This window comes from Brachycentrus maculatus, unplaced genomic scaffold (genome assembly GCF_059751285.1).
Source record: "Brachycentrus maculatus isolate JH-2025_06_01 unplaced genomic scaffold, ASM5975128v1 h1tg000388l, whole genome shotgun sequence".
Classification (NCBI taxonomy): domain Eukaryota; kingdom Metazoa; phylum Arthropoda; class Insecta; order Trichoptera; family Brachycentridae; genus Brachycentrus; species Brachycentrus maculatus.
In genome coordinates, this window is record NW_028281137.1 from 783,575 (window position 1) to 801,350 (window position 17,776).

The 17,776-nt window shown below is 37.2% G+C and overlaps 1 protein-coding gene across 1 annotated transcript; it reads left to right on the forward strand.

Annotated features, from left to right (window-relative positions):
* Positions 1-1,719: 1,719 nt before the first annotated feature.
* Positions 1,720-13,380, forward strand: Khc (kinesin heavy chain). Its single transcript, XM_088270611.1, has 18 exons — positions 1,720-2,058; positions 3,943-4,114; positions 4,194-4,337; positions 4,426-4,569; positions 4,648-4,772; positions 4,850-5,103; positions 5,453-5,561; positions 5,644-5,778; positions 6,460-6,626; positions 6,718-7,198; positions 7,286-7,459; positions 7,550-7,701; positions 7,779-7,880; positions 9,571-9,688; positions 10,392-10,616; positions 10,757-10,871; positions 11,524-11,628; positions 11,704-13,380. Exons 1-18 carry the CDS (start codon positions 1,918-1,920, stop codon positions 11,712-11,714), a joined length of 2,874 nt encoding a protein of 957 aa, XP_088126737.1. The 5' UTR covers positions 1,720-1,917; the 3' UTR covers positions 11,715-13,380.
* Positions 13,381-17,776: the final 4,396 nt, after the last annotated feature.

The window sequence follows — 17,776 nt, forward strand, 5'->3', positions numbered from 1 at the left end:
TCTATGTCCTAACATTTCATCCTAAAACATTTCAGGATATAAACAATCTTAACCCATCGGCATACCGGCCGCCATTTCTTGGCGGCTAAGGATATTTAACATTCGCATATCAGCGTGCTTTAAACCACGCTTCCATCCGTGGTAGTTCATATTGTAAAGATATTTTTGTGTGATATCTACAAATCAGTAAAGAAAAGTTTTTGTAATGCGTTTTGGGTTTTCTTATATTTTTTACAAATTTATTGACGACACTTAATCAAAGCTGTCCCTGTTAGGATAGAATTATCCTTTTGATTGAAATATCAACTAAAATTGGTTAGAAATCAAAACTTTACATCCCAGGTATAATGTTTTATTGGGTTATTTTTTTAAGTTTTCTTGTTATTTTATCACATTTCTGATCTAAACACTCGATAAAATACGTGCATAATAGTTATATGTACCAAGTTATAATTTTATGAGATAGCTTATTTTTATGACTCGATTGAATTTGAACGAATATGAAAGCCACACGCGAGCGTTATGATTTGTCGGACTGATTTGTACCACAAAAATCAATCTGTTTAGTGCGTGCTACCTTTTTCTGCATTCAAAGATTATTTCTATATGTTTGTTCTCGTTTTAACAGTTGCCAAATATTAGCACCTCATTGTTTGACAAACTATATCACCTCCCCTCCGGGAGGGGCAACTTTTTTTCTTGCGGAGATACATTCAATTAGTGTATTTGTATACATATTTAGAAAAAAAAATTATATGCGGATGGGTTAAATATCTAATTTGTGTATATTATGGCTGTAAAATTAAAGCTTTGGATTCATGATCATAAAATACGGTAAATATAAAAAAAAGAGATTTTTTTTCTATTTCGGAAAACTTATTTGTGTTACAGTATAAAGATAACTTTAAAAATAGTTTTAATCATTTTATACATCTATTTCTTTTTCAATATACCCACATTATGCTTCATTATTCACGTCCAACCAACCGTAGACCGTAAGCTTAGTAATAATATAGAGAAATGTAATGAGTAAAATTAATTTACAAGTTTGTTTGTATACATAAAAAGTAGCTTACGGAAATTCAACTGAATTTAAGATAATATTCAGTATTTATGAAGGGATTACACGTTCATCAGGTTTTCACTTTATTTTTTAAAAATAATCACAAGTTAATTGACATCGTCTTCAAGCAACTAAATAAATTTATCAAATGATTTTGCTTTAAAAAAAAAAATAATAAAAAAAAATATATATAAATATATATATATATATATATATATATATATATATATATATATATATATATATATATATATATATATATATATATATATATATATATATATATATATATATATATATATATATATATATATATATATATATATTTATATATATTTATATATATATATATATATATATATATATATATATATATATATATATATATATATATATATATATATATATATATATATATATATATATATATATATATATATATATATATATGTGTATTTATATGTAAATTTATATGTGTGTGTGTGTAAATATCACGTGGCATACGACAAATATGTACGTGGTTTTAAATTTAACAATATTATTAAATATGGCCATCGGATATTTTGTATAACGGTAGGAAATAAGGAATTAAAAATATGGGGTAGGTACTTTTATAGATTGGTTTGGGGATATATATTTTTTTCTATGGTATTAGTAGCATTGTTTGGCTCACTGCTCACTGCCGTGTCCCGTGTCAGACATTCGGTAATGGGAGACATTTTGGGTAACTTGTCATGGAAGGGATAGGTGTGAAATGAAAAACCAATATTTGTGCGTTTATTCGTGTTTTTAAGTTTTTAAAGTGATTTTTTATTTAATTTTTACATAACTTTAGTTTATATTAATACTTCAAAATGTCGGGTGAACGCGAAATAGCGGCGGAAGACAGTATTAGAGTCGTATGCAGATTTCGGCCGCTGAATGATTCAGAGGAGAAGGCTGGCTCCAAATTTATTGTGAAATTCCCATCGGACGATAACTGCATCTCTATAGCAGTAAGTACAAGTCAAAATATATCCTAGATTACCGTTCGTTTGTCGCCTAGATGTCTTTTACGTTTTATCGATTAATCGTTACGCGACGGTAACTCGCCTTCCTTTTTACAAAAACTGTGGAAAGGGTAATGAACTTGATCTCGTTAAATGGAAAGTAAAGCTTCCATTGTTGTATAGTCGCCGATCCGTTATGTCTCCATTGACTATGGAAAATTATCCCCTACAGCAAAATCAATACAAATACGGCACTGCGACCTTGACCCATCTCGGATGGTCGTTTTCTGATGTCCCTTCCGGTGGATACACTCCATTATGAATTCCTCACTTCTCGTCTTCATCGGAGCCTGAATCCCCCATTAATCATTTTCGATAGTCCACTGAAAACCCCAAGAATGCTTAATATTTACAAGTTGGAACCAAAATGACCGGGCTTATTTTTTTTATTTGGTGTTTAGTTTGTAGTCCTTTGAAACAGGAAATGTCGTTTTTGAATAGATCATTCCCAAGAATAGATGCATGATTAAACTGCCTCTAATTTAGAATATGTCATAAATGCTTTCTCTATAACTACTGCTCGTTTTTTTGTTCAGTATATTATACTGTGTCTTACCGGTTACTTATATTTATTAACAAAGAATGAACTCATGGAAAGAATTAGAGTTATATTTCAATTATTAAAATTATAAATGAGCATTTTTAGGTTGCAATATCTTCCTGTATGACTCATCACCAGAAAGTGAATTTTGTATGTATTTTTCATACTGAATGTAGGGGTATAAATTGAAAGACGTTTAAATTATTATGGCTGGACATACACACACACACACACATGAATGTTTTCATAAATGCATATGTCAGAACAGCCGGTATTTTCAGATTTAACCTACAAATTATTTTTCAACACCATACCGTATTAGCGGTGTGAAGAAACATTATTGAGTTTTATTTTCCTTTGCTTTTAAATTTTGAAATATATTTCTGCCCCATAAGTTTCATGTTTAGTATTTTTATATATATTATATAATTATTAGATAAAAATAACTGTTTTTTTAAAAATGACAGCTAGCAGACAGATTGAGTTTGTATGAAAATGGGAAAGTTTAGTTCCAAGTAATGAATTAAAGATGTGCCCAATCACCATTCCGTTTCAAGCTGATTACCACTCTTAATTATTTCAGTTTATTAATCCATCTCAGTTTTTTATTATATCTTACTTTCACCTCAGTAAATTGCTCATAATATTTGAGACACTATTTGAGCCAAACAAAAATATTCTCCGTATAAAATACCTTGTTTATACAATAATTATAGATAGGTATTGTATGTTATTATGTTATACTGTTTTGCATGAAATTCTACGTTCGATCACTAGCTGGGATAGCAATAAGCATTTTTATTTCATTTTTTTAATTTTATTTTACCTCGGTCTAATCAATAATTGGATCATAAGTAAAGCTGCCTTGTAATTGCTGAATTCTAGTTTACAGTGTAGAAATGCAATATCCTTTGGTCAGTATTTTACCTCGGTCCAATCAATAATTGGATCATAAGTAAAGCTGCCTTGTAATTGCTGAATTCTAGTTTACAGTGTAGAAATGCAATATCCTTTGGTCCAGTATTTTAAAAATTATTAGCCCAATTTTATCAACAGACTTTATTCCAGCTTTTTAATGTTCCATTTCCAATAGTCAAATACTGAATGGACAAAAGTTTTTACATTCCTGATAGTTGAATATCATGAATTGAAATATGTTCAATGTCCCACTTAATGGAAACGCTTGTTAATCGAGGTAGCCGCTTAACCGGGCCAAATGTCCCAATTAGGAATCTCCAGTGTTATAGTATGAAGTCTTCAATAATAGTATTGTGCGGTTGGTTTTGCAGGGAAAAGTATACCTGTTCGACAAAGTATTCAAACCGAATGCGACCCAAGAGAAGGTGTACAATGAAGCGGCCAAGAGCATCGTGTCCGACGTACTGGCCGGGTACAATGGCACCATATTCGCATACGGACAGACCAGCTCCGGTAAAACCCACACCATGGAGGGTGTCTTAGGTAGGCCGTCGGTCCTCGTAATGTCCAAAATAACCCACCAATCGTGTAGGACTTTTAATATTTGTAAAATGTTGTACAGGTGATCCCGGGAAACAAGGTATTATTCCCCGAATTGTAAATGACATCTTCAACCACATTTATGCGATGGAAGAAAATCTGGAGTTTCACATCAAAGTGTCGTACTTTGAAATTTATATGGACAAAATTAGAGATCTTCTCGATGGTAAATATAATCACCCGTTCTGTATTGACACGATATACTCGCCTCCCTAGTACGTACCGCTACTGATCTACGCTCTCCTTTATTTCAGTGTCCAAAGTAAACTTGAGTGTTCACGAAGACAAAAACCGGGTACCCTTCGTGAAAGGAGCCACCGAGAGGTTTGTTTCTAGTCCCGAAGAGGTATTCGAGGTTATAGAGGAAGGAAAATCCAATAGGCACATCGCCGTCACCAGTAAGTTGGATTATTCTTTCCCCGTTTATTATTCTTACTCGCATTCCATGTGTTATTAACTAAACTGTTACTCCGCAGACATGAACGAGCACTCTTCCAGATCTCATTCCGTCTTTCTGATTAATGTCAAACAAGAAAACTTGGAAAACCAGAAAAAGCTGTCAGGAAAACTATACCTCGTAGATTTGGCAGGGTCTGAAAAGGTAAATCTTCCTTTACTTGTCCCGCAAATACAACGCAACCCCATCTGCCATGTCACTAACGAGGAAGCCATTTCCAGGTATCCAAAACTGGCGCCGAAGGTACCGTGCTAGATGAAGCTAAGAATATTAACAAGTCCCTGTCGGCACTCGGTAATGTGATCTCCGCACTGGCCGACGGCAACAAGACGCACATCCCCTACCGAGACTCCAAGCTGACCCGCATCCTCCAGGAGTCCCTCGGAGGCAACGCTCGCACCACCATCGTCATCTGCTGCTCCCCCGCATCATTCAACGAATCCGAAACCAAGTCTACTCTCGATTTCGGCAGAAGGTAACGCTCATTCTTCATTACCTTTGATATTTTTAACTTATTTTTAATACCCTCAAATAATTGGTATCTATTAAAGCGGCCATGTTCCAGCCGGCAAAGAACTATAATTTAGACATTAATTGCCTATTTGCGTTTCTTTTGTACATTCCACTTTCTTTTAACCCTTATCTGCACCCACTAATGAATAGGACACAGCATCTTATCAAAGCGCTTTTATCTTTATCAGCCCTGTGATTCACATAATACCTAATCTAACCTCTACACTATGGAGGTGAAAACTATTCAGTTTTATAAAAATAATTTAAATGGATTTGTGTTTTTGAAATTTATTAATTAATTTAATTTTCAGAGCCAAGACTGTGAAGAATGTTGTATGCGTCAATGAAGAATTAACTGCGGAAGAATGGAAGAGAAGGTACGAGCGAGAGAAGGAGAAGGTTGGCCGTCTCAAGGGAAAGGTTAGATTTCCATATAATCGTGTATGCTTAGTACGAGAGCGCATGAATAAATTGTAATAAACACTATCGGTCCTCGTGTCAGGTGGAGAAGCTGGAAGCCGAACTCAACCGGTGGAGATTGGGAGAGACTGTCAACCCCGAGGAGCAAGTCAACTTGCAGGAGGTGGAGGCCGTCACTCCGGTCACTTCCATCATCGAAGAGAAACCCGTCATTCCCGTAAGTATTCATTCTCCGCACCTGCCATGGTGTCAAGTTTCCGGCTTCAAATCTCCACAGTTTTATACGATTTTTGGTTCAAAATTGCTTCAACATACTCACCTTATGAATTCCCTCAGAAATGTTGATCAAATTGAGAGATTTTAATAAAGTTTATATTTTTGCCTAGTTGGCGGGCATAGCGTCTGTCATTTTATATTTGGTGATTCGTAATTTAAAACTATTTAGCGTTTTGTTTAAGTTAATATAATAAAGTTCAAAATCTAAAGTTTCCCCGAGTTGATATAAATTTCTATCTTTTGGTATGGAATGTTTTTATCTTTTTGTAACACAAAATAAATAGTTTTTTTACAACCTTAAAAAAAAGTGATACATAGTAGGTTGATATATTTATTCAATTTTAAGATTTTGGTTGTATCATTTAATTCATCACAAAATATTCCAGATTCTTTAAAAGCAGCCTTGTGTACAGGTGGTCATTAGTCAAATTAAAGATGTGAAAAAGGTTAATTATATCATGTTTATATGTATTAGAAATATCAGATGGTTCCTGACTAATGGAGAAAAATAGCAAATTCGTCATGTAGCTAACTAGTGACTCGTTTGCCATTAAGGTACACCGAGAAAAAGGGATAATCCCGATGTTTCAGGTTGTGTGATCGGAATGGTTTATGTTACTAGGAGTTGCCCGCCGTGGCCGTACCCGGAGGAGACGTGGATGCTGCCAAGCTGGAAGCCCTGTACCAGCAGCTGGACGAGAAGGACGAGGAGATCAACCAGCAGTCTCAGCTCGTGGAGAAACTCAAGGACCAGATGATGGAGCAGGAGGAGCTCATCGCCGGCACCAGGTAAACTCGTAGCTCCCGACTACCCAGGGATATCATACAGACATATCGACACCGAGAGACTCTCAATAGTTGACAACTCCCATATTTCCAGACGCGACTACGAGTCCCTGCAGGGCGAGATGAACCGCATCCAGCAAGAGAACGAGTCGGCCAAGGAGGAGGTGAAGGAGGTCCTGCAGGCCCTGGAGGAGCTGGCTGTCAACTACGACCAGAAGAGTCAGGAGGTAGATGCCAAGAACAAGGAGTGCGAGCAGCTGCAGGAGGACCTCCTGCACAAGCAGTCCTCGCTCTCCACCACCTCCAGCGAGCTGCAGCAGATGCGCGACATGATGGCGCACCAGAAGAAGCGCCTCGCCGAGATGCTCGCCAACCTGCTCAAGGACCTGGGAGACATCGGCAGCGCCATCGGCGGCGCCGACAACGAGGTCAAGATCAACGCGGACACCGTAGGCAAGCTGGAGGAGGAGTTCACCGTGGCGCGCCTCTACATCAGCAAGATGAAGAGCGAGGTCAAGAACCTGGTCCAGCGATGCCAGGGCCTGGAGACCTCCAGCGCCGACTCCAGCAAGAAGGTAACGCCCGATATCAGCCGTAAGCACCGCGGCGGTCGCGCGTAATAACAGCATTAACGGGTAATAACGGTCCCTCGTGACTTGCAGCTGGTGGAGTACGAGCGAGAGCTGGCGGAGTGGCGGCTGCAGGTGACGCAGCAGGATGCGCGCGCTCGCTCCCTGGCGGAGGCCGTGCGGGAGACGGACGCCAAGAAGAGGCAACTGGAGGACCTCGCCGATACCCTCCGCGACGAGTGCGCAAAGCTCAAGGCCGCCAACCAGGTGGGTGCTCGGGCCCGGGAGGGCCGGGTGGGTGTAGCGTGCGAGAGAGACGCGTGCAGAGAGAGTAACAGCGCGTGTGTGTGTGCGCAGGTGTCGGCAGCGGGCGAGCAGCAGGCGGCGGGCGAGGTGCGCGCGGCGCTGGAGCAGCAGGTGGAGCAGCTGCGCGGCGTGCACACGGCCCAGCTGGCCGCGCTGCGCGACGAGCTGCACCAGGCCAGCCAACTGCACCAGGACTTCAAGGAGTGAGTTGCCCTCCCGTACCGCGCTTCCAGCTGTATAATCTACCCGCATCGTACTAATGTGTTCCCTCCCGTTGCAGAGAGAACCAGAAGTTGATGCTGGCGCAGGAGCAGCTACAGGCCGACTACGAGAAACTGAAGAACGAGGAAGCCGAGAAGTCGGCCAAGCTACACGAACTCACGTCCGTAGCCTTCCTTATAACTCCCCGCAAACAGCCCCCTAGCGCCCGCAGCGTTATAGACAATCGCGACGCGTACGCGCTCGAACAAAAATGCGAACCTAAATATATCATGAGCAAAATGGAAAAGGAGTCGGCAAACGAGCTCATTAGCTTCCCGGGCCGCCGCTCCGAGATAGAGTCTAGCGCCGAGAAGGTGGCGCCGCGATCCTCCCCCTCCCTGTCCCTCCTGCCCTTCTGCCCCCTCCACCCCTTGCACATTCACCTGCTAATTTCTGTTACTATGATTTTGATCACCCACCGCTGTCCTCATATCATCATTTTGGTTTAACTCGTAGTACCGTTAGTCGTAGTGACCCGCTACCTCCGGATGCCGGACGGGAATAGACAATAATGTTACGCAGTCGTACTTATTTCTTACTTTGGTAGCATTTTTTTATTTTATGTATATAAAGAGAGATAAGAAAACAAAGTGTTCATTTTGACAAATTCAAAGGAAGTTTTCCGCAAGTGATGAGAGCAGTATTAGCCATTGTGTCTCCGGTACAAACTGAGATTTATAATGTATTGTATATACCTGTATATTTACTCGAGTAAGCAAACGTCGCACTGACTTTGCGCAAGAAAGACTGTATCCCATGCAGCTCTGTGGGTATTTTATTTTGTCACTAAATTTGCCACAATTATTTGCTAAATGCTAATAATATAAGTGGTTAATGTAAGGTTCCTGTAAATATTGTTAGAAGTGTAGTTGTTGCTATTTTGTACCTGACTATCGTTTTTTCCTATTCTTATTTTATTCTCCGCCTATTAACACCGACAAGTTTTAACATTTCTTTATGCGATGAGGATTTCCAAATGCGAGCTTCACCCCCTTTTCCATACAAAAGGCGGACACGAACGCTTCAGTTTATCAACGGACAGATCTGAGATGAAACATGATGTTGTAATCTGTGATATAACCTAATGTTCGGCGGCTTACCATAAATGAGATTACAATTCTGACATATCTATTCCTTTCCGTTAATTACTTGCTGTACTTCATTTACAATGGTCGTGACAATTTTTTTAATAAATGAAATTGATAATATTTATTCTATGATAAGTAATAATTGGTAAATCATATTTATTCATAAATCATTCCATTATTTAAAGCAATAATCGTTGTTGTGTGATAGAACTGTTGAACGGAATATAATATGTATAAATAATAATTAGGTGTTGAAATTTCCCTTTCGTTGTTGTTTATGGCTGCGGGCTTGCGGGCTCGGGTGCTGTTTGTTTATTTCTATTCTTAATGTTAAGTTACTCGAACAAAATTTTTATCCGAATCTATTTAAAGTAATATATAAATATTTTTATAAGTAATTTTTAATATTGAGAGGCGATACTGGTGGTGAGATATTTTTGAAGATTTTTATTTTTGTTACGTAGTGTACCATTAGCGCATTTCCGCTTTTTCTTTAATTTTTTTATTTTTTTTATTTTTTGTTTTGGTTTTATTATTTAGACTCGTTATATCCTACACGTCTCCCATTCATATTCATTTCCCAAAGAAATTATCAGAAGCCGTAAAATATCGGAGAGACGGAATAATCGGAGTAGCGGTGGATATGGATGGGGGCCGACGTGGGCGGTTAGCGGGTAGTGGAGAGTGGAGAGAAGGTGATCAGTGGGGTGTTGTGTGCTACAGAGTGAGCGTGGAGAGGCAGAAGCAGGCGCGGGCCGACTTGCAGGGGCTGGAGGACACGGTGGCCAAGGAGCTGCAGACGCTCCACAACCTGCGCAAGCTCTTCGTGCAAGACCTGCAGGTGACTATACCTCCTTACCGCTTACACTCTATTTCACTCAAACATATACATTTACTTAATACAAAATCTAATTTAACTATGTGCAACATCCAAATAACTTAAAAACCTTTATAAAAATTAAATGCCTTTGTTTCTTAAATCACTAGGATGAAACATTTTATACAATTATCTTTATAAGTTTATGTTTTGAATTACGATTTAGATGTTAAAATTGGCCTTTACACTTAGTATCAAATCATGACGTATTCTTAATTTTGAGATGATCACAAAAAAAACTGAGAGATGTTCTTTACCATTTAAAAAAATACTTATATGTACCTGAAAACAATATTTTTATTTTATTTTATATATTTTAAAATAACATTTTATTTTAAAAATATCTCCATAAATTTAATCTGTCATGTAATACGATTCCTGCATTTATTTTATTGTAATTAAATCTAGGTCTTGCTATGTTTTGACACTGTTTTCACTATACCGAATACTCAAAATCCATATGAATGTTTAACATTTTGATTTCATCTTCAAAATTTAGTAACGAGTTTTTGTATAAAAAAATGATGTTAGGTTTAGGATAACAAAGGTCACATATGAACTATTGCACGTTTTCCTTGATGTTTTTTCAAACATACATCTTTTAGGTACATGTAGTATCTGAAAGTAATCGCAGAAAATAATAGGATCGGTGTTTGTTTGTTCCCAGGCTCGCATCAAGAAGTCGGTGAGCTCGGAGGAGGGCGAGGAAGAGGGAGGCTCGCTGGCGCAGAAGCAGAAGATCAGCTTCCTGGAGAACAACCTGGACCAGCTCACCAAGGTGCACAAGCAGCTGGTGCGCGACAACGCCGACCTGCGCTGCGAACTGCCCAAGCTGGAGAAGCGACTGCGCGCCACCATGGAGAGAGTCAAGGCCCTAGAGACGGCCCTCAAGGTCAGACAACATACAATACTTCATTTAGGAATTAGGAAAATGCCAAATAAAAAGTAGCGATTTATTGTATATTTATAGAATTGACTGAGAGATACGAATAGAAAGCGGAATATGATTATATTCTGTCTCTTGATTTGCAGGAAGCCAAGGAAGGTGCAATGCGTGACCGCAAGCGTTACCAGTACGAGGTTGACCGCATCCGAGAAGCCGTGCGACAGAAGACTCGCGTGAGGCTCGGTCCGCAAGCTCAGATCGGTAATTTCATCTCGCCTTCTCTTAATTATCTACGCATCGCTAGGAGCCCCCCATGGGATATTTTAAATGTTATTAATCATGCACACACACAAACACACAACTTTTTGGCTGCGTGATATTGATATGTCAACAGTATTATACCCAGTTTTGTAAGACAAATATTTTTTAATTACATGTTGCATGAGATTTGTATATTTTTTGTCATTTTTTTTTTTGGTCATCTGTACCATGACCGCCATGACTATTAATACTCTTGACTATTTCCATCAGTCCCTGCCTTCTGCAGTTTGAAGAGTGCCTATAGGGGCGGAGCCCACGGCACCTTCGATCTAATCGGCCCATCGGGTCGGAGATCGATTCTCCAAGCTACTGCGACTCACTCTGGAATATCATCTATGTGGGCGACATGGGGATTTGTAATGCGGTCAGTGGAAAGCATATGGCGTATCCACTGCTGTTCCAGAATAGAAGCATCATTGTGCCTGGCACTGCACGGGTTTATCAACATGTACCTCCGAAATCTCTACACAAAACGAGTCGATTCTGCAGCGCCACTCGGTCGCACGGTCTGTGTCTCAAGCCCGTTAATAAAAGAATTATTAATATATTTATGTATGGAATTGAGTTTATAAATGCGTTATTTGCATTTCAGCCAAACCCATCCGCGCCGGTCAGGGACCCATGGTCACCGGAGGAGCGGTACGACCGCTGCAGGCGGAGAACAAGCGCAAGTCGGTCATCATCGGCGCGAGCCGAGGTGCGTATTACTGGACCACTCCCCGAGCAGTCTCCCCACTCCCCGCTCCCTCCTAACACTGTTCTCTCGTTGCAGATGAAAGTTGAAGCGGCTTCCTCAAGAAGTGTCCGGGGACGCCAGTCTAGGGTGACGGCGTCCGCTCTGATCCGCAACACTACACTACATTACCCAGTGTTTCTCCCTGACCGAAGGCCGTATTTGGAAAGATTCGACCGAGCGGGATGGTGTCGTGTACCTGCAGAAGGCCTTCGGGATCTAATTTCATGTACAGCTTCGTGATGGTACTACAGCAAATTGCTTAATGTATTTTAAAAGATAATAATGAATTTTAATTTATTTGATATATATTTTGAATATCGCTTGAGATCTCTCTAAATGGAAAATAACGCTTATTGCTCCGCTCGGCTTTGTATTTACAGTTCTCCTTGTGATGAGAGTTTTGTGATTTGTATTAAGGAGTAGTAGCTTTTCGGAGCGGAATGCTCTCGATATGTAAAGCTTTACGTACATTTCTGTTCTTCGCTTCGGGTTTGGAATGTCACGTAAATGGTTTTAACGCACCCATATTTTTGTATTGTGCGAGATGTAGAATGAGAGAGAAAGTGCAGCTGTTGAAAGCGAAAATCCATATTTTTGTTAAAGTTTCATCGCTCGGTCCAAAGATCTTTAAAACTTAATGCTTAATTTATTTTTCTTTTGCCAAATTTTATAAAAACTTTTTGTATAATAAAATTTACTATATATTTTATATATTAAAAGATTTGGCACGATTGTGCAATAATTTTTATCTTGAATCGATTCCCGACTTGTCTTCAATTCTGTTTTAACTATTGTCCGATGGAAAATGGTAAATGGTAAATGAAGAGTGGCAATATGAAATGTAGATCGGTCATCAGACAATGTACCGGCTAGTTATTAATACATACCTACTTTACTAGATCATGTTATTTTACTAATATAATGTACACACGATTGGATAATCTTTATAACACAATTGAAGTGAGGATCGGAAAGTGGAGGCTATATGATATAAGTATTGTGATTGTATATCCACGTACGGGAATAGAATGCAACACATTTCCGCAGATTTATTTATGACATTTTGTGATTTAATTATATTCTGGCTTCTGAAGGAAAGTGATACAATCGGTGCTAAATGCAAATACGAGTAGGTCGGTTGGATCCCAACTACAGCTTAGTAGAGACATTTCTTTTTTAAGTGGTTTTTATACCTTAAATGGAGATTTTATAACCCGCATTTTATAATATTAAGTTTTGAACTGAGGAACTTTTGTAGTTTTTACCAAAATGGACGAAGAAGAAATAATTTGCATTTAATTGCCCTTCACCGACGGTCTGGAATATCTCATGTAGCAGCAGAAGCCACTTTACCTTACTTATTATTTTAAGTAGATTTAACTAAAAGAATTTTATGTTAGTAGTGAATTATTAGGTTGAATTGTGAACCCGAACACGGGAGGACGGACGGACTTGCCCGCACAGTTAGTGATTCGCAACTTTTCTATGTATTTAATAATTGTTAAGAGAAAGCGGAACATTCATTATTGTAATTTATTTCCCATTAGTTGTTAATTTAATGTAGGTGTAAAGAATTTTAGTTACTTTCTCTATGTACGAGTATGTATCGCATTATTGTCCATTTTGCCTCGAGCTAACGGGGCGCTCCGCACCTCACTCCGACACATCTGCAGTTATTTTATCAATAAATTCTATTCTGCAACTACACAAAAACAATTCTTTTATTTATACTCCAATTTTACAATTTATCTTATACAATACATGAATAATAAAAAAAACAATAGGCTATTTAATCCTGCACTCCCCTTTGTATCTCAAATTATGAAGTACATAAGCACTTTTACAACCGAACAAGAGAAGTATGTGTTTTTAGATTCGGCACCAATATATCAACCAGCAGCCACCCAGTCTGAGGCGGCTACAGAACGGGAGTCAACCTATCTATCAAAATGTCAGTTTGTATTTTGAATACTGGCGTGCATATCTGTTTTCCATAGGATCTATGGCATTATTATTTATTAAATTTTAGGAACCGATGCCACCCAAAAATCAATTAGACAAATAATTCAATTATTCAATTAAAAGAAATAAACTTAAATAACATTACATATAACAGGCGCAGTGGCGTAGTTGGGTAGACGCTCGACTGCGAAACTGGCATCGCGGGTTCGCTTCCGGCGGGAATTTTCTTAATTTCAATTGGCGAATTGTAAAATAAATTCAAGAAATACTTATTTTCAATTGGTATGGGTATTTGTGATGCATTTTTCACATTTACCTTCCCTATTTTTACTATCCTACCTCTAGACAAGCCTCTAAAATTAGAGGTTAGATTATTATTATTAATATTCTTTTAAAAGAAATAATAAAATATATATATATATATATATTTTATTATTTCATATATATATATATATATATATATATATATATATATATATATATATATATATATATATATTAGATTGAAATAAGGTTGACGCATCCGCAATTATGCAATTGCGTATATCAGATCCAGATTGTGATAAAGATAAAGTCACAGAAGAAAATTGCACTTGCAATCTCAAAATAAACATACATTCTCTGTTTTAAAAGGAATAATTTTCAATGTGTAGAGGCTAGTCTGCGGATGGCGAAGGAAGGTATGAAATAAAAACATCTTTCTCAATTTCATATTGGTATTGATGGGGATCGAACATATTCACAGGTCAAGCATCTGCCTGCAGTGGCTGTTGAGAAAAGAGAAAAAGAGAGTATGTACAAAAACAAATAAGTACAAGTAGGATACTGATGACAGATAGATGAAATACACCACAAATATGTTAGTGTTAGTCCTTTGGCAAAGGAGTAAGGGTCGGATTGGAGCGAGAGTCGGGGTAATATGGCGGCAGCTCTTACATAGCGCTAATTTCTGTATTCTCCATTCTGTGCTGTGTGAGTGTTGCTTAGGTGCTAAGGTAGTAGCCCGGTCAATAGTTCACACGCTCTCCACTGTCAGCAGTTTCAGGCACCGGATGTTTAATATTGCTGAGAGAAGTACGCTAAGTAAATTCAAACACAAAATATATATTTTATAGTACTTTATTTCATCATAATTACACTACCAAAATATAAACATACAAAACAAACATGCTTTGTATATCTATGGGGGACCAGCAGACAGCAGACACATACATACATTTTTTTAAATATAATCCTAACCATTATTACATTTTTCTTAAATTTTGACAATAATGTGTATTCAGGTAATGGTAATGACATTTGGTATAATATTTACTTATACACCACCTCTTCTATTCCATCCAAAGTCTTAAATGTGTGGATATAAATGCCGTCCTATGCTCCACTTCACAACAAAGTGTTTCAGGGCTTAATAATGACAAAAGTTGGGATTTTTGGATGAAATAGGGTATAACTTGAGAGTACTTTATCATTGGTTTAAAACTTATAAGGATTCTTTATAGTAATGGGGGGATTTCAATACATTTTTCTACTGTCATATAATACTAAAACACGGAACTCGGAGATAAACGTGTCGAGCAGTCTTTGATTATTATTTTTTAAATTACAGAAAATGTGCAATATTGCTTTGAAACATTATATTTTAAAAATTGTATTAAAAGATTTTAAAAGACTGCGTAGTGTGGATGACAATCAGGAGATAGGAAACGAAATAGTACTTTCAGATATAATAAATATTCTTATTGCAAACATATATTTATACATTAAATTCAAACCGGGAGAGAATTAATACAATTCAGAATATTTTGAGCGGGTCCATATACATTTTTCTCCGCTTAGAAGCTATTTATATCAACATTTTATCATTTATTTAAGATATGAGAATACAGAAGTCTGGATATTTACAAGGCATACAACCTGTCACTGTTTAAGTGATTTCTTGAAGTTTACTAATTTCAATAATAGATGTTTCCTATTTTGTTCTGAAAAAAATGTTATTACTTGCGATGTATAAACATTTTTTTAAATTTGAGTATTGTGGTTGTCAATCACAGGAAAAATGATGAATGTTAGCCAGTATATAAAGTGATCACTAAAACAAGTCAATGGTGAAATGGATAAATCCTGTAAATACAACAGAGGACTTTCATATTCTCATCTTAATCAACTTCTTCATCTATGTTGAGATAACATCTTGACATAATTCCGATTTTAATAAATATTACTTAAAATATGGAATATTTGCTTGCGTAATAGTGTCAGTCAAGTATAGACATTCTGTGTAGAATTACTTATTTACATTTTTTTACCTAAATTCAAACTATTATTTTATTGCTAAAACATCCCTAAGATAATGCAGATTCAAGTGACATAAACATAATACAGTGGTGCCTCACACAACGAACTTAATTCGTTCCAGGAGCAAGTTCGTTATGCGAAAAGTTCGTTATGTGAAACGCGTTTTCCCATAACAATACATGTTAAAAAAAATAATTCGTTCTGTAGCATAAAATATGGTAAGATGACATAAAAAAAAGATAAATTTTTTATTATTTTTATTTAGATACATCTAAAAACATAATGAAAAAAACACACATTTTTTAATTTTAAGAAATAATCGAATCTTGCACATCTTCATCCATTTTCCGCTTTTTGGCCGATGGTGCAGTGAAAAACCTGTCCAAAGTCGTTTGTTTCTCTCTTTTCTTCAACATCTGCCGGAAATAACGGACAAGAGTATCGGAGTACAGGTCGTTGATTGCTGCGATACGTGCGTAAGTTAAGCGTACTACGCAGTGACTAACGAGTCTAACGACTGCCTGCGCGGGAGGATGCAATTAATCGGCAGTGATCGTAGAAGATCGGGCGACTTCGTTGTAATGATGAACGATTGCTGCGACACGTGCGTAAGTTAAGCGTACTGCTCAGTGACTAACGACTGCCTGCGCGGAAGGATGCAATAAATCGGCAGTGATCGTGTGAAGTGGGCGACTTCGTTGTGTGAAGCGAAGTTCGTTGTGTGAAGCGAAGTTCGTTGTATGAATCGTGAAATGAACGAAAAGGAAGTTCGTTGTGTGCAGCGTTCGCTGTGCGAGGCGTTCGTTATGCGAGGCACCACTGTACTTTATAAAATAATAAAAACACCAGATATGCCTATTTAGGTATATGACAGTATTTTCCAGTTGGAATGTAATAAAAAAATTCTGCTATAAAAATACACTTTCAACTCGACAGATGCTGTGAGTACCTATGAACTATTAATGTTTAATTGTAAAAATGAAATCGAACTCTGGACCCTGCACATGCGTTGTGTTAACTTCTGCACTGTGGAGGCTGACGAGCCATCTATTTGTTTAATGAAAAAAATGGTTTGAGAGTTTCATTTTAAATTCATTTTAAAAAGTAAATAGTTAATGGTTGAAGATCAAATACAGAATATGTACCACTATATGTAGTCAGGCCAGTATGCTACTTAAAATATAAATACACAATTTATCTCAACTAAACAAATGAAGACTTTAAGACAAAAAAAACAGTTCTATGTAAATGTTTTCGCAATTGTATATGGTGGGCCATTTGGTTTATCTACGTTTCCTGTTGCCAGCCAAAGCCTGTTTCTGTTAGTGCATTAAGTTCAGTTATACTTGTCAGCACTTAAATTGTGATATCACACCATGACCTTTACGGAAACAAAAATAACTAAACTTCCTTTATAGATTTTATAGAAATCCTTCCTTCCTTTATAGAAATCATCGTTGAACGAGATGGTCTGCAAATCAATTGTGCATGTGAGCCAGCCATTACAATTTCATATAAAAATTATTTTTCTTTACACACACATAGAAAGAAAATATTTATAAATAAATAAAAATGATATGTCCCTAAAATCAGATGTGAAAAATATGTGGCATTATGTAGTATGTATAATGACAAAAATATTTTATTTTTATTGACTCCTGTAAAAAAGGGATTTGTAACATGTGTGATTTTTGTCCCAAGGTCTTCGTTACCCACAAAACAATAGTAATTTTAAGAGCAACAATTTCATTACAAATAACATAAATTCAATATTCCATACGAGTACCACAATACTTTACACAGTAGTATTTTTATACAGACTTTGTTACACATATAATATTATTATCTT

What these genes read in the sequence shown, in the direction of transcription:
- Khc (XM_088270611.1), top strand. Translation starts at nt 1,918, where the DNA reads ATGTCGGGTGAACGCGAAATAGCGGCGGAAGACAGTATTAGAGTCGTA. An exon ending in ACTCTCGATTTCGGCAGAAG is followed by an intron (nt 5,104 to 5,452) that starts GTAACGCTCATT and finishes TTTAATTTTCAG; the next exon opens with AGCCAAGACTGTGAAGAATG. An exon ending in AGCTCAAGGCCGCCAACCAG is followed by an intron (nt 7,460 to 7,549) that starts GTGGGTGCTCGG and finishes GTGTGTGCGCAG; the next exon opens with GTGTCGGCAGCGGGCGAGCA.